The 18,211-nt window shown below is 35.9% G+C and overlaps 2 protein-coding genes across 2 annotated transcripts in view; one reads left to right on the top strand and one right to left on the bottom strand.

Moving 5' to 3' along the window:
• Positions 1-9,348: 9,348 nt before the first annotated feature.
• LOC109087319 (vimentin-like) lies at positions 9,349-16,855 on the bottom strand. The gene is made up of 9 exons (XM_042714593.1): positions 16,221-16,855; positions 15,174-15,234; positions 13,861-13,956; positions 12,488-12,649; positions 11,731-11,856; positions 11,164-11,384; positions 10,419-10,462; positions 9,874-9,956; positions 9,349-9,789 (listed from the first exon to the last, which is right to left on the bottom strand). The coding sequence occupies exons 1-9, from the start codon at positions 16,754-16,756 to the stop codon at positions 9,751-9,753; spliced, it is 1,368 nt and encodes a 455-aa protein (XP_042570527.1). The 5' UTR covers positions 16,757-16,855; the 3' UTR covers positions 9,349-9,750.
• An 887-nt stretch (positions 16,856-17,742) lies between these two features.
• The window catches only part of LOC109101215 (tRNA (cytosine(38)-C(5))-methyltransferase-like), a 5,055-nt gene continuing 4,586 nt past the window's right edge, over positions 17,743-18,211 (top strand). Inside the window, exons 1-2 of the mRNA XM_042714592.1 lie at positions 17,743-17,914; positions 18,190-18,211. The exon at positions 18,190-18,211 is cut by the window's right edge and continues 88 nt beyond it. Of these exons, the coding sequence (XP_042570526.1) occupies positions 17,842-17,914; positions 18,190-18,211 (95 nt within the window). The 5' untranslated portion in view covers positions 17,743-17,841. The remainder of the gene's footprint in view (positions 17,915-18,189) is intronic.

Genomic DNA, 18,211 nt, shown 5'->3' with positions numbered 1-18,211 from the left:
CTTCTGACACACTCGTCTGCGCTTGCCGCATCAAATGTCTTGTTCAAGAGTTTGTATGACTGAGCTGCTAAAAGCCTGGTGTTAAGTTCAAGCAGACTATCTAGCTGGTTTAACTGCAGGTAATGAGCAGAATGCATTGCAGAGGCTGTGATCTGTGGGTCTGTGCTGCCCACCTCAGCACTCACAGACACCTCCACATCTCAATTCATTTTAATATATCTTTCTTACTTATACATACAATCAACGCTTCCATAATGTCATGTTGGAATAATTATATTTGATGAATGCACTTGAATGCCACTACAGTGTCTAATTTTACGGAATGTCTTTTAATTATGCCATATACTGTAACATAGAACTAAAGTTATTGGACCTTTGCCCTTTTTCAGCAAGTTTGCAAGCTATCTGGTTAGATGACTGGTTTTGCTACCACTAACTGATACTGATTATTCACAATTGCTCTCGTTTTGTCAAACTAGCGGTAATAGTTTATTTGATGGAAAGTAAAAAAGAGAAACTAAAATATAAAACTGCCCAACATGTTCAATTAATTCTGACAAAAATCACTTGCTGTCACGTCGTAATTAAACTTCTAAGAAAAATCGAATCAACCGAGCAGTTGCACGTTTTACAAAATACTTACTCTGCACTAATAACGTGTAAAACTATGTTTAACTACCAAATTATACAGGTATGTATTACCTAATTAATTTCATTTACATTGAAAACTCTTCTTGAAATTTCAAGATTCTGGGAAACACCAGTTCCTGAATGTGATAAATGATGGGCTTCACCTCCAAAGCAAAGCATGGATTTGTTACAGTATGTGTTCAAGACAATAAACTTCCATTTTCCCAACTTGGGACAGTCATGCATACTTTCTGTCACATGCACACACTCTCAAGTGGCCAAGACTCCAAGTGTGTATACTGGGACAGGCCCATACATGTAACACCAGACACAATTCAAGTTTTATTTAACTTTTTCTACTGCCCTTCACATCAACTGGGGACAGTCTTGTGCGAGACGAGGAACTGCCAATGAAACTAATGGAAATTATAGCAAATAGCTCTCTCTAGGTATTAGAACTCTAAACTGGCCTAAACTAACCTTAAAACTGTAACTTTTAACAGTCATCTGTCAAGCTACGACACTGATTATTCACCATCTCTGGAGATTTGAGTCAGTCCACTACAGATGTTGAACGTTTGATGCCATGATGCAGAGGAAACTGAAAGAGAACATGCAAAGAATGATAACCTGGAGCCAGTGTTCCCAGGGTTGTGGTTTTCCTATGTAACTGGGTTATTTCAAAAATGCAAAAATTGCAGAGCTTTTTGGGGCTACTTTTATAATGTACTGCAGCCACCAAAAAGTTTATTTGGATATAAATGTGTATTGGTCGTTGGAATAAATCCGCTGAGGTTTGGCCCACATTAGGATTTTTAAGGCAGGTTAATTGAGTTTGCCACAGTAGATTAATTCCACATTGATGCTTGTGTGTAGATAAAACAGGAGAGAATGTGAAGAGTGAAAGTGAAAGTAACGTGACGTGTGGCTAAGTATGGTGTCCCATACTCAGAATTTATATTAACTATAGACTACATATAAACTAGTCTAGCTAAAATCATCCACATAAAACATAGAACAGAATAAAAATAAATAAATCAATACAATTAAAATAAAAACGTTTAATGTGGACCCGGGAACATTTTGCCCTTTTCATTCATTTCATCAGGCTTTTTTGGGGAGTTTTCATACCTTTTTTGTGGGTTTCGAGTCAGTTTTAGCCTGGAAATTTTTCTGGGTTCTGGCAACTCTTGACAGTAAATGTGCAATGCCTCCTCCATCATGGAAATTAACAATTCTGAAGGCAATGTAATCACGATTCATATTCTTTTGCAGCACAAGACATGAGTCAAAAGAGCTATTTACCATGAATATGAACTTTCAGTCCCAGCCAGTCATCAAATGATTCTCCCTCCAAAAAGGCCAATTGTGACTAAGATAAAAGACCTTTTTAAAGAACATGCACACACACATAAATGTAAATGTAAAATGAGAATCACATCTGCAGTAGATAGAATTGTAGGGTGTTTACGATGGCACAATCAGGGTTGTCATGTAATACAAGTAACGGCTTCTCATATTTTGAATCCAAAATGAAGCAACTGAGCCATCGTTTCGTTTTCAAGCACCCATATTCAATACACAGTGGTGTTAGAATACCTGTTGTCATAGTGATTACAAAATGATGCTGAAAAATAATCACCTGGTCCCACACCTTATGTCTCAAGTCCCCGCACAGGTGCATTGTTTTATTCAGTGTTTCCTGGACTGGGCTTTTCAGCGACCATAATGGCTGAATTTCCAGTGTGGCAAAGAGCTTATAGTATGACAGAATGTTACAGGATAAAAATACAGAGTACCACAAATAATGGTAAGAAAACAAGTTTCTTTTGAGATACAGTAAAGCATTTCACGCGAGTCGCAGCTAGTGTAGTTTGATTCACTAACAAGTGATTTATATGAGTTTTAAGTAAAAAATAAAAAAAGGCGAAATCAGTGTAGTCCGATTCACAAACAAATCACTCTATGAGCCAATTATTTTTATTTAGTCAAAAGCAAAAGGTGCAACATAATTTGATTCATGAACAACTAATTACTCGTAGAAATTGATCAAAAACATAAAGGGAGTATAGACCGAATCACGAACAAATTGGTCATATGTGCCAGTTCTTTTTTTATTTATACTCAAAAACCGCACACATAGCCAGATTCACGAAAAAATTAATTGTATGAGATATATTTTATTGATCTTTAACATAATGCAGAATCAGTCTGATTCACGAATAAATAAATATTGAGCTAGATCTTTTAATGAATCACCAAAATTCCCACGACGGTTTCATCGGGCGCACGTGCCTAGCCCTAAGTTAACTTCCGGTCTGTTTTTGTTTATCAGTCTGGCTATGGCGCCGTCTACAAACACAGTTCAAGTTAAGGTGATGAGTAGACTGAAGGTGGGCTCAGGTGGTTGTGCTGTGGGATGTGTTTCCCATACATTTATTTATTTGTGGCGCTCACAATATCAAAACAGACAGATTTTCCAAAATGCTTCGTTGAATAAACATGAGCGTGTAGGCCTACCTCACGTTTAAAAATCAAAATGAGGCATGTGTGTTTATATATCACTTTATTTCTGAATTAAGACTATCTTTAATTATAGGCTATTCAATTTTCTATGTCATTTTCAATTAATCTTGCATGTTATATGCCTGATAAAGCAGCCTTTGTGCTGCTTTGTGTACAGCAGTTACTAGGGAAACCTCTGTTTCTCCCGCTTTAAAGCCCCTCCTGCTGGCAGAGAATGAAATTGCATTTTCAGTAAGTCTGATTGTACGCAGCAAACATATTTTGCTTGTTATCAAAAATAATCTACTCTAGAGGGACTAATTAGCTGTTGTTATTGATTCTATTTGGAAGTATACCGGAAGTTAAGTTAGGGCCACAAAAGCGCGCATGCGCAGAACTTCGTCAGAAACATTTTACTTACTCAAAAAGTAAAAAAATAAAAATTACCACCAAACTACATTACATCCAAAAACAAAATTCATCACATCATCAGTACTCTTATCACTAAACGGTCTGTCAGTCAAAACCAAGCATCATTAGATCGTTAGGACTCAGCCATGAATGCTGTAAATATTGTTTCCTGCTCTGGTCACAATGCAGCACTGTATCTGTAGGTAAATTAGTTGCTGACTGAAACAATATTTTGGCATACATTCATCTGTCACCTGGTAGAAGCTACACAGGCAGATGGCAAAACAGACCAGTTGTGTAAAGTGTTCTCATACTCAAAAAACAGCAATATTTGCAATAATTTTAAAAACATTTTTGTTTACTTTTTACAATAAACCATTTCTGTATACTGTATTTAAATAAAGTTTAACATCTCCTATCCTGAAGTACAGAAGCAAAAAAAATTGAGATGCACTTTGCTAATTTCCAGACCGTGTCTAAAAACAGTTTCATATTTAATCCATTATATACTGCAGCTATACCAAATGTGTTATTTTCTGTGTAATACTGTTTGTACAGTAATATAACTAAATTGGTACAACACAGTAGATGTACCCTGAATGTACAAATTACAAATGCTGTTTATAATTAATCTTAAAGCAAGTTTTTAATGGGTAACATTTGCCAAAAAAAAAAAAAAAAAAAAATCTGTTTCTGGAATCAGTAAGACATAAGGCTATAAAACATATGGGATTCAAAATGAGGTAAACCTCTAATTTACTGAACTTGCTGCACGCAACTGCATTTCTCAGTAAAGTGCACTCTGAAACATACAGCTATCTGTTGTGTCACAATCTGACACCAGAACTTAGTTATAATGGTTCTCTGATTGCTTTGCCCCTCTTGAGCACTGCAATTAACTTTGCTCTCATAGCTGAGAGTTAAACAAGAAAACAAGTGTTTCATCAAGGACTATGGTAATTAAAGCCTCATCCCTAGCAATTAGCCCTTGTATCACGGAGAGGAAGAAGTTGCTCAGAAATGCTCATCTTTATTAAGGCCACTGCATGTCAAACATGAATAAAGCATAATTGTCTTCTGTCATTATCCCAGTCAGCCACGTGCAAATGCTTAAATATCTTTAGATTGTGTCTTTGTACTTAAATATTAATATTTTGAAGTAGCCTATAACTGTACTAGTTTCATGTCTCTTGCATCACTCTGTGGTTGCTTTCTTCTCACATAATATAATAATATGAATATAATGCAATATGAAAAATCATGAAATCATTTGTTGTTTATTTGGTAGGGAGCCACATAATTAGAAGTATAATGAACAGTCAGTTGGTTTAAATCACAAAATAAACCCCTTCAGTGTGACTATTGCTTCCCTGTATTATACTTATTGTAACACATTTTGGATAAAAGTGTAAATGTCATGGTTTATTTTGTGTTAATGACCAGTTGCCTTCATATTACCTGTCACAAATAAACATATTTTGGGCGGCTGAAAGCAAGAAAATTACATTTATCTTCTAAAAGTTCTTTGTGTTAAAGCAAAACTAGTTTGTCAGTGTCTGTTTATCATTAGGGTCACTAAACAACGAATGAATCTGCCTTTTTAACTTTATTCTAAATGATATGCTAATTGCAAAACATATATTTTGATCATAACTATTCAGAGTGAACTTCAAGAGAGTTTGTGCCCACTGCCCAGATGGGTTTAATAACCCCAGGCACCATGTGTTGCGGTCCAATGACTGCGCCTTTTGTGGCTAATTGATGCAAGTACTGTGTGCATGAATTAACCAAGTCTGTATGAATCTGTAATGAGACTTTACAGTCGAGAGGTCAGAGTTTTAGGGCACAGAGATGGAGAATTCTCTGCTAAAGCCTGTGGTCAGTGTGACATATTAGAATGCTATGTTTTCAGAACCAACTTAACTGCTGCTAGCCAGCAACCAAAAGAAAAGGCCATTAAGGTCAACTCTGCTTCTAGCCAAGGTCATCGGTCAGATAAATGGGAAGGAAGGAGAGTCAGAGGTTAAAGGAGTCTTGAGCAGTCATGATCAACAGGTCAAGATCTGAATTTGGAATAGCATACATCATTAGAAGTTGTATTTATCCTTAATCATGAATATATGTTGAAGAGTGTCTCACATCAACATATTTTTTATATAAATACATATCACTTTATATTAATAACATTTTTTGCTCTATGTTTTCTATCTTAGCAAACAGAGTGCAACAGTTGGGTTCAAGAAATACAAATCCAATTAATTTTCTTCATGGGAAAGTGATTTTTAACAAAAACTTGTAAAAACTTAAAGACAGAACTACTGTGAGCCTGTCAACTACTTTTCTGAAGCTGTTAGCCTGGATTATTTTAACTTATTTTTTAAATAAGTTATCTGGATATGCTATTACGCTGATGTACTGTAGAAAATACACCGCACCATTTCTACACCATTTTGCAAGCAAACAATAAAAAAAGTGCCGCATCACAGACTTGGCTCTTCACGCCACTAAGCAGACTGCTGCTGCCATTGGGTGTGTGATGGCAGCAATGGTGGCTACGGAGAGGCATTTGTGGTTTAAATCGAAGAAAGCCTTTTATCAAGAAGAAAGCCCTACCACCTTACACTCCGCTGTGGCCTTCTGGGCTTTTTGGCACCTCTGCTGAGGCGGTAGTCAAAAAGTTAATAAGGTACAGGGAGGCTAAGGTACAGTCCACTGCCTTTAGGAAGCTCATTCCCTGCCGTCCCAAACCTCTGAGGGGGCGGGTCCGTCTCGATCTGAGGATCATAGGCAGGATCAGAAGAGTAGTGTGGCCACTCGTGCCCCTCCTCCCTCTAGGAGTCAGGTGAGCGCTAAGAGGAAGAGAGCGGATCTCTGGAAAGTGTTGGATGAGAAGCATTTGGGTTCTAAAACACACTCTGATTCTAACACTTCTTGATACCCCCAGAGTGTTTTTAGACCGCTGCTTACATCGGGCTCTGAGGCTGGACTAATGTGGTTCTTATGTGTTTTCCTTTTTTTGACGAACAGTCCCTCAGCCCTGCATGCTTCTAAGCTTGGTTAATGGAATGTCCCTCCTGATTGGCTGGGTTCCCCATTTTTCTGAGTAATGTTAGTGGCCCCAGGCATCAGTGGCTTGCACCCTTTCTGAAGGAAGGTGTGGTGTATGTCTGTTGCTTTTCTGGATGCTCTCTAACCAGGTGAACAGGCATGCGCAGTGCCATAACTGACTGGCATTCTGTTCCCCTTAGTGTCCTTTAGATGACGCAGCACGAGTTCCCTAGAAAAAACATCTCGGGTTACACATGTAACCATGGTTCCCTGAGAGAGAACGAGATGCTGTGTCTCCTCACCATGCCTAGGGCTTGCCTGTTTTTGCGTCTCCTTCAGACAATGAAGTTGGTGACTTGTTCGACAAATGCCCTCTTATCCTCCCGGCGGCCACCTGTGACGTCAAGAGCTATGTGGGCCAATGGGATTGGAGTTGTTTCACATGTGCTTCAGACACCGTTCCTGCTGGCGGCGGTCCCCATAGTGTCCGCTAGAGGACACAGCGTCTCGTTCCCTCATGGGAAACCATAATGCTTTTCGCTATATTTTTGCAGAGAACACAAAGTTTCTTGGGGGAATGCAATACTTTTGTGAGAGAACGCAAATGTTTTGCGAGTGAATGCGAAGTTTCTCTAGGGAACGCAGTACTTCTTCTTGCAAGAGAATTTTTCCTCCCAGCTCATATATTTCCCATCCTATAGGGGCTCTGTACAATTGACCTCTCAGAATGAAGTATTCCAGAAAACCATGCATTAAAATAAGTTGATGCATCTTATGAGCTTGTTGTGCAGAGTTAATATCATATTTATTGGTTTGACAAAAGCAACATTCTCTGTTTTGACAGACCATCCCAATGCTGTCTCTCCTGTGTATCTCTCTCTTGATTCTTCCATATCCCTACAGATCGCCCTTCACAGTGTTTTTGGAGGAGGTAATGAAATCTGTAATGGAACAGCAGGGCTGTGGACCATTTTGGATGCCTGAGATGAGTCCCTGCAGCTGCTAGACCTGCAATTACTGAATCAGAACAACACAAGTCAGGCACTTCCATGCTGTAGTTTGGTAAAGTCCGTGTAAACCAGAAGTTGCTGCCAACTTTCAGTATATAGATGTATTTCCAACCGAAATGGAATACTGAATGGAGGCCGCTATTTTAGCACTCCTCCTCTCTATCTCTTACTCGCAGCACACTAATGGTTGGAGGGTTTTATTCTGCCCAAGCCGTCAAATTGATGTCACCAGTGAAGGACTGCCATTCCAGAACGGAAGCAAATAATCAGATTTTGATTAAAGATTACCAAGACAAACCATCTTTTTTTCAGTGGATTAACTGGATTAATTGTTCACCTCAAGACTAGCACTGGATATTTAAACACACTTTAAACACAGTTTAAGGGTGAGTCATCCATATCGTGTTTATGGTAAAAGACACACCCGGCCACTAAATACATTTTCAGTTTAATGAAAAATGAATTTAATTTGATTTGAATTTAATTTAGCCCGTATTAGTGGTTAAATGATGGTGCTATGCGGGCACATCAGACCCTGTGTGTTCATGATTGTAATCAAGCAAAGATAATTTCTTCCTGTTTGCTAACTGCTTCTGCTTCTGGCTTATTTTTCTATTTACAATAAAATAAACATGTAACTCATCAGTAGAGCTCACTAATTTTTTATAAATTCTCCACTCATGTGCAGTTGAAACCAATGTCCACTAGAGAGCAGACAAGTGAAAGTTTTGGACCATGGAAATGGTACTAAATGCAGAACTGTTCCATTTACTGTACATGCTAATGACTTCACTCTGCAATTTTTAATTGCCTTAACCCTGTAACGGTCATATGATTAGGTATAACATAACATTAGGAATAGAATAAGTATACCTGAATTAAAATATTTAGTATATCAATTTTAACTAGATGCATGGTGTACACCTGATAGAATGTCTGGATTTCCTCAGCCTGTAATCGGATTTATTTAATGATAGTTATTAAAATATTAATAAGGTAATAGAAAAATGTTGTTTACAGGGCAATAGCGTTGAGATATTTTAGTTTGGCTAATTGTTCAATTTGATATAAACTGAATCATTACAATTGTAATTTTTTTTTTTTTTTTTTACAATAGAAGGTTATTATAGTTAAACACAGAACATAATATTTAAAAATGACAAAAACGCAACAAAATTATTAAAACTCTAACATTTAAAACAAAGTATACAAATAAAAAGTAATTTAAGTTGGTTTAATATCTTAATCTTGCATAGAATCAGTGCCAATATGCCAAATCCTCCTTCAGACTGGCACCGTTTGTCTGGTTTTTGCCATTTGCTTTCATGCTCAGAAGAAAAAAATAGATTTGGGATTAGGTCTTAGTTATGAAGGTACTTAAAATCATAATAAAAAAAAAAAAAAAAATACATGTATAGGTCTTGAAACAGGAGATTGTTTGGCAGCTATTGAAGCATGCAGAGAAGTAATTACTAAACATGATGAAATGATGATCTTATTAGAGCTCACCCATTAGGGCTAATGGTTGCGTTCAAGAAATTACCTTTAATCAAATTATAGAAATGTTCTTGTGTTGCTCATTGCCCGGATAGACCCTGCTAATCTGTTTATTTTTATGACGTAGAAGATTTTACTGTGCAACAGCTAGAGAAGAATTTGAAAAATGCCCCTCAGATGTTTAGCTGATTTTGCATGGTAATAAGAAATGAATGACAAATGCTGTTCATGAAATAAAGGAATCTGATTATTCTTTAAAAGATTTATTGAATTTGTGGAAATTTGCAGTCAGTTTGGTCTTCTTTTTGTGCAAGAGGCACTAGTTCATTAAGTTTTTGGTCATTTGCAATAATTTTACAAAACAGAAAAAGGTGTAGCAGTATTGCTGTGGTGTTCAACAGTGTAAACTACAGACATCGTGGTAAACATAAACCTGGATAAAGCTGGTTTACTCAGTGGCCTACATTATCTTCTCAGGTCTAATACAGCTCTATCAACAGATTCCAATGCTCTAATGTGGCAATGCAAAAAAGGCACTTTAAAGCTGTTTTTCTTTTTTTTCTCTCAAAAGAAACTTCATTCCTCGTTCTACTCCAGCGTGGATCTTCAGCTCTCTAGTGCGCCTACTGGTCACAGGTTCACGTGCAGCTCATTCCAGATCATCATTTTGGGTGGACTCGTTAATTATCTGTGGTGGATGAAAGGTCAAAAGCTCATCATTTTCATATAAAAACTTATGTTAAGTTATGTAAAGACTTTTCATGCCACTCACATGTCCATCTCTGGTCTCGATGGTCTTTATCACCACTTTCTTTGATAGGCTGTCCATCGCAGGTCTGATTTCCTTCATGGACTCTGCAGTCAAAATAATAACATCAACAGAGTGAGACAGAGAAAAGCCTCTCATTGTAAGTGGTTTTAGACCAGTGGTTTTCAACTGTTTTTTTTTTTTAGTTTATTAAACCAAAACATTGTTACTAAACTGCATAGGTCCAAATATATACAAAGCTATTAAAATGGGCTAAATTGAAAAACTCAAAATGTTGGTTACTGAATGCATCATGAATTTCAATGGTTTTGTGCCATATCTATTCCCTCTGCAAGTAAACATGTATTTGATTTGATTTAATTAATGCTATTTTAAAACAAAATATGGTATATGGGAAGAATTTTCTTCTCTGATTTAAAAGTTGATAAGCCTATTTATTTTACTATCATAATTATTCATCAATACATGGTTATAGTTGTAATACATTATTTGCATTCAACCTTGTTTTCCCACTGTTCACAATATTTATGAACTAAAATATACTGTACCTCGTAGGGATAATGATGAGAGGTTGGGAAATGGTGTGGTGATTCTAGAAAGAAAAAAGAGAGAGAAATAATGCATAAAATCCAATGTCAAGTCAAAAACATATTTATGATTTATTTTAAACCCTAATGTCAAGTATAAAAGTTGCACTAAGTTGTTTTTTTCTTCATTAGAAATGATTAAGATCTAGACAGTGAGCAGATCACATTATAGGGGTTGCCATGTTGAGGTCAAGTGAACAGCCAAATATAATTTGCTTTGTTTTATTAATTAATTTAATTTAGCATAAATTAGTGTCTAGTTAACAGGGTTAAAAAAAAATATTTTAAATAGTTTTAGTTAATTATAATGTTGACTAAAACTAAATCTATTTAAAAAAAGTATATATATAGTTGAAATAAAGCTAAAATAAAATATAAATATTAAATTAAAAAAATTACACTTAAATGTAAAACATTTTTTTTAATTGAACTACTAAAATGAAAATGAAAACTGAAAATAGAAAATTTAAAGCTAATTTAATATTAATAAAAAAAATGTTTATAGTACATACAAAATACTAAAATAGTACTGCTAGTTAATAGCATATTTCTACAATTACACCAGTAACCAAAAACTGTTACTTTTTCATGAAGCTGCATTTATCCACTAGGTGTCATTATAAGTCCATGCTGAATGCACCATTAAAGAAAAGCTAAGAATCCCAAAACAGAGAAAATAACTGTATTTGCAGAAGCAAAAGTTCACCTGCATTCCTCCCCTTCCAGGAGATTCCTGTAGGTGGCGATCTCAATATCCAGGGCCATTTTAACATTCAGCAGATTCTGGTATTCACGTAGATGGCGCGCCATCTCATCCTTCATGTTTCGGATGTCGTCCTCTAGACGAGCAATTGTGTCCTGGTACCCGGATGCCTCGATGGAAAAGTTATCTTCCATCTCTCTCATCTGACGCTCCAGGGACTCATTCTGAAATTATGGATCCAATCATTTGTAATTTAAGCAGCCATAATATAAAGCACTTTAATAAATAAATAATAATAAAAAAAAAAAAATTACTTGTAATAGAATCTGTTAACTAAAATAAAAATAAAATGTTAAAATAAATAAAACATTTAAATAGTAAACATTTTAGTACATCACATTTAACTTGATGTACTAAAATAACTAAAACTGAAATAAAAATTATATATAAAACTATATAGACATTTAAAAAAAATACAAAAATTAAATGTGAATTAATAAAAACTATAATAGTATTGCAATGATACAGTAAAATAACATTAAAGCTAATATAATTTTCTCCAGTACTTACAGTTCCCTTAAGACCTTCTAAGTCGCAGTTGAGAGATTGAAGCTGGCGGCGATAGTCATTGGCCTCATGCTTGGCCAGACGGATTGCTTCGTTGTTACGGGCAGCAGCTTCTGACAGGTCAGCAAACTACAAAAAAAAAAAAAGAAAGTGTAAGATAAAGAGAAAGCACCATCTGCCTCTCTGACTTTTGTTTTCTGTTGACTGTGCAAGTTTCATGTTTGAAGATCTAGGTTAATAGATCAATCGGTCCATTAGGATGATCAATACCATGACAGAGGAGCAGATGGTCTCTAAATCCACACAAGTCTCTACGCTGACCATCTGCCATGTCTTAAGGGAGTTGATCCTGAGCTAAGACTCATTCCTCAAATATCTTACAGTCTTACCAGATCAGATCCTGTTTCATTGTTCATTTGTAGCTTAACTGAGTTCTAACTGATGTTTCTTGCAAATTTATCAAGTTTATCTCAGGTGTTTCTCTTAAAAATCTTTTAGAGAAATAAAAATAAGAGTATGGTGATATACTGTAAAATCTGATAGCAGCTCAGATTCTTGAAATCAAAATGTGTTGATGTTACTGAACTGCACAGGGCCAACATGTGGTGGGCACAAACTGTGTTTATTTTTTTATTTATTTATTTTTTTAATGACAAGATGCATAAAAGATATGGAATATAGGAACATTTTCCCCCTCCTTTTAAAAGATGATATGCTTATTTATTTGTTCTAATTATGTATTTTATTATGAGAACCTGACCTTGGATTTGTACCATTCCTCAGACTCCTGGAGGTTCCTGGAAGCCAGAGTCTCATACTGCTGCCGGACGTCTTTTAGGGCAGCGGTGAGGTCAGGTTTGGCCACTTCCATATCAATCTGCACATGCTGTTCCTGGATCTGCATCTGCAGTTCGGCAAGTTCCTGTGGAGATGTTGGAAAAGATGATTTTAACAATCCAAATGCACAGTTTGGGACCCATGCTGAAAATCCCATTTACACTGTTATTCAGAAGTTTGGGGTCAGTAAGATATTTTTGAAAGTCTTTAATGCTCATCAAGGCTGAATTTATTTGATCAAAAATACAGTACAGTAATATTGTGAAACATTATTAGGATTAAAAATATCTATATTAATATATTATAAAATGCATTTATTCCTATGATGCAAAACTGAATTTCCAGCATCATTACTCCAGTCTTCAGTGTCACATGATCCTTCAGAAATCATTCTAATGTGCTAATTTGCAGCTCAAGTAACATTTATTATTAATAATGTTGAAAACAGTTGTGCTGCTTAATATTTTTGAGGAAATAAAAATCTTTTGTTACATTATAAAAGTATTTTTGGCCATGTTTTATCAATTTAATGCATGCTTGCTAAATAAAAGTATTAATTTCTTTCAAAAGAATATCTGACTGATTCCAACTATTATTATATACTTAATAATAATCTAGGTTCTAGTTAATAATAATAAAGGTATTATATATTAACCGTGTAGAATAATTTTTGTTTTTTGATTTGAATGTAAACAGAACAAATCTCATTCTGAAATAGAATAGCAATAGTTCATTAGCCCTGAACTAATGTGCTTCCTGATCCTGAAACAATGTCAGCGCTTTATTCTCTTGGAATTATGCCCTGTTCCACGACCCATTTAATCACTGTGGCAGCAAGTCACACATGCCTGACAATCCCCTGATATTAACAAGCCCAACAAAAGTGTCAGTCAGCCAGAAAACCATGACTGTGAGAAGAATGGTTGAATGGCCAGAGGAAATTTAATTCACTTTATTGTTCAGAGGTACTTTTTTATGACTCAGGACTTGTTTCTTTCAAGTATCAGCTTTGTCCTGGATGTTTCTCCTAAAATTCATTAGAAGAAGAGATTATGGATCTATAACCTTGATGTGGAAAGCATTGCTGAGATAATTTGGTCTCAGAGGAATGTAATGAGAAATGTTTGAATTCGTATTAAAATCTCTCATTTTTGATTGCAAGTCCTGACAATCGAGGTCTGAGTAAAATCTGTGAAAGCTGCCTTTTGCATTTAATGTTAATGCTATCGATGAGAAACTCCTGAGATATTAAAGACATCTCATTTTTGAGGTTTCTCTCTCCAGGTGGTTCAGTACCTCATCATGAAGCTTCTTCAAGAAAGCAATCTCTTCTTGCAAGGACTCAACCTTTCTCTCCAGGTCCAGACGAGCCAGGGAGGCGTTATCAACATCCTGTGGGTGTAACACACGTAAAATATTCATCAGCTCTATTTGTGTGAACCTAGGAGACATTTCTTCTAAAAATGTTGTTTTAAAATTCCACTTGTGTTTCATATGAATTCTACACAGTTCCTTTTCTCTTTCTTCTATTCCTTTGCACTTAAATAATCACATTATACAGTTCATAAGTTTGGGGTCTTTTGAAAAAAAAAAGTGCATTTATTCGATCGAAAATACAGTAATATTATGAAATACTATTACAGTTTAAAATAACAGTTTTCTATTTTAACATATTTTAAAATGTAATTTATTCCTGTGATGAAAAGCTGAATTTTCAGCATCATTGCTCCAATCTTCAGTGTCACATGATCCTTAAGAAATCATTCTGATATGCTGATTTGCTGCTCAGGTAACATTTCTTGTTTTTTATCAATGTTGAAAACAGTTGTGTTGCTTAATATGTTTGTGCAAACCATGGTACATCTTGTTTTTTTTTTTAAGGATTCTTTTATGGATAGAACTGCATTTATTTGAAATAGAAATCTTTTGCACCATTATAAATGTTATTACTGTCACTTTTGATCAATTTAATGCAACCAGGCATGCAGTTGTATTAACTAGAGCATTAATTTCTTTTAAAATAATCTTGTTGACCCCAAACTTCTGAATGGTAGTTTATGTAAATTATTTTGAGTGATTCCTGACTAAATTAAATAACAATAGCTTGCCTGCTGCTTATTGGCTGTAGTGCTGCAGCTGGTGGTGGCAGACACCCTTTAAAGCACACACACACACACACACACACACACACACACACACACACACACACACACACACACACACACACACACACACACACACACACACACACACACACACACACACACACACACACACACACACATCCTCTTCTCTGCAGCCGTAAGTCACCAATGTCCCATGGGTAACACTGACCCCTCCCACTCATACAACAGTTTTCTTTGTCATGAATGCCGAGCCTGCTCTCAGACAAAGCTCTCTTTTCAGTTGCGTGTCTAAATCTGATGCTGGACAAGAGGGCAACTTGACCAGGCCTGCTCTGACCTTCTTATTGTGGGGAGACAATCACTAGTGTCTTGCAAACACTGACTGCAACGCTAATAGATCACATTAAAATTGTGGCTTTGGTAGCATTCTACCAAACAGCAGAATACATATAAAAATGATTCTCTGAACACGCGACGATGTACCTGTCTGAAGCTCCGAAGGCTGTTCTCTGCATCCTCCCTCTGAAGCATCTCTTCTTGAAGTCTGAAAAAACATGATGTGAATATTTAAGCAGAGCCACACCCTGTATAACACACCCATACTCACTCTAACACACATCTCACCAGGACAATAATGACATCGTAGAAAGCCTTTGACATTAAACTGAAAAATACTTTTGCTGTATCAAAAAAACTAAACAAATAATGGGTTGTTTTAACCTGGTAAAGAGAAATCCCCATAAAGAAGAGCTTTGTCCTAACAGAAATTCAACTAGAATCATCTTACAGAGTAAAAAAAAATGGCTTTATTTAAGTTGTAAGTATAATTTAAATTTAAAAACCATCATTTAAATGGTCAGGTAAAAATGGATACTTTACGAAATATTTTATAAGACTATAAAAAGAGTCGCATCATTAAAATACAATTTATACGGTTCATATTTTGGTTTTATTTGACCTGGTAAAGAGAAAACTTTGTCCTGAGAGGAATTCAACACCATATTACACTACCAAAATAAATAAATGGGGTAACATCTAAATAAATTGGATTTATGTAGGTCTAAAATATTATTAAATATGACTAAATCAGACTATCTTAGGTTACACTAATAAAAAAAAAAATCATAAAAGTCAGGATATTTTCATTTTTCAGTAAATGAAAATGTAAACTCGGTATATATATTGAGTTTATATATGCGTGTGTGTGTTTATAAAGGTTTTTAAATGACAAGAGACACTTAAAATCAACTTATACATATAACATTGTTTTGTTATTATTTTATATAAAGGTACCGTTAAAATGCATTTATTCTTATTAGTTAGGCTATAGTTCTATGTTGGTGTCATGAAATACGAAATGACAATAATATGATTTTTAAATAAATAAAAAAAAAAGAAGAAGAAAGAATTTTATAAACTTATGCACGTGCGCCTGACAGACATTTAATATTATTTTAATATTTAATATTTTACACTTATAACCGTTTTTGTTTGTTTGCACTGTAATCTCTTGGCAATGTTTGGACATACTTCTGTCTGAGGCGCTCGATGTTTTCTCCCAGATTGTCCCGCTCCACCTCCACTGTGGCCTTCTCGTTGATGAGCTGGTCCACTTGTCGTCTCAGTTCTCTCATCTCATCCTTGTACAGATCACCGACCCGGGACGAGCCTTTGCCCCGCATCTGCTCCAGCTCCGCGATCAAGATCTTATTCTGGTGCTCCAGAAATCTCACTTTATCTATGTAACTGGCAAACCTGTCGTTGAGATGCTGCATCTCCGCTTTCTCATTGGTTCGGTTGGCTTTAAACTCGGTGTTGATGGCTTCGGCGAGCCCGAAATCCAGCGTGTCGGTGGAGAGTCTGGGCAGCGGCGCGCTGCTGCGCACCCTCGCGCCCCTGCTCATGTAGATGGATGGAGACGCGGAGGACGCGTTGCTGTAGGACACGCGAGAGGTTGTGCGCACCGGGCTGCTGTACTGCCGGCTGGAGTAAGTGGACCGAACCATCGCTGGTCGCTCCCCACCGAACATCCTTTTATAAGAAGATGTGCTTGTCCGACTGGTCATTGTAATCCTTTAGTTCTGGGATGTCAGCGTCTACTCTCACGAACCGCACCCTGTCCAGACCAACCGAGACCACTGCAGAGATTCGGCTTGCATTTATAGTCCACTCCCTATGCTAATGATATAACGGTGCACGGAGTTTTAGTGACGCGCCGTCGGGGCGGAGGAGAAGGATGTGCCTCAGCATAACTAGGCTATTAAAAGGTTTGACTGTGGCAACAACAGTGAAGAGTATTTATTTGTTTATCCATTCATTCGTTTATCCGTTTAATTAATTAATTTTCTTAGAATTTAGTTTTAACTACTATGTATGTAATATATTTAAATTATATAATAATGCATAACAGCAGGATGTGTTTATCAATGCCAAATACAAGAAAAATCTGTTTATTTTTTACCCATTCATTATTAATTTAGTACAAAATATCAGCTAGTTTACTATAAAGTTGGTTTAAATATTATTTAAAAGATACAATGAAATTTATTGGTTTCGTGCAATTCAAAATATTTTTTTTTATCATTAATTCCGAAATATTTTTAAAAGTTGCTGAATCTATAAATGAATTTATACCAACAAAAAGATTTTTTAAATCAGTTAAACAGCTCTTTAAGGTAACAAATCCAGGTTATCACTCTAATAATGTATATATATATATATATATATATATATATATATATATATATATATATATTATATATATATAATAGATAAAATACAGTAGCCTAAACATAATATAAAAAGTAAATATAACATAATTGCTATTATGAATGTACACATATTCAGATGATATCACACACACACACACACACACACACACACACACACACACGTGTGTGTGTGTGTGTGTGTGTGTGTGTGTGTGTGTGTGTGTGTTTCACGGTAACGTCATCTTCTGTCACCATTTTAAACGCAAATGATATTTTAATGAATTATTATAATTATTATTATTATAATGAAGAAGAAGAAAACTAAAAGCGGAACGCTTCCTTTGTGCAGTTGTTTCTACAGGGGCTTGTATTTGGGATCGCACACGTGTGGCATGTTTGAGACGCTGCCAAATATCATAAACATCATTCAGCAGTGAAAAATGGACAACACGGAGCGACTTCGTGTTCTGGAGTTATACAGCGGAATAGGAGGGATGCATTATGCTTTAAATGGTACGTCATTTGGTCTAAATTTGTAGCGACTATTGACACACATGCCTGACTCGGGATCAGTTGCAGAGGCTCTGTCTATAAAATGATTGACACGCTGGTGTTCGAGTGTCTGTGTGTTGTGTGAATCCCACAGGTGTCACTGTTCCCTTACTGTACATTTGCAATGTATTTTGTTCATAAATAAAATATGTCATTAACAGACTGAAAAATAGTGTTGTGAAGACTAGTGAATTCCTCAAAAGTTGAATTAGGTCAAACGTGTGCGTTTTTTTCAGAGAGCTCGGTTCCTGCTGAAGT

This window comes from Cyprinus carpio, chromosome A24, assembly GCF_018340385.1.
Source record: "Cyprinus carpio isolate SPL01 chromosome A24, ASM1834038v1, whole genome shotgun sequence".
Classification (NCBI taxonomy): domain Eukaryota; kingdom Metazoa; phylum Chordata; class Actinopteri; order Cypriniformes; family Cyprinidae; genus Cyprinus; species Cyprinus carpio.
Note: the sequence above shows the minus strand (reverse complement) of the source record. Positions and strands in the feature narration are given on the sequence as shown.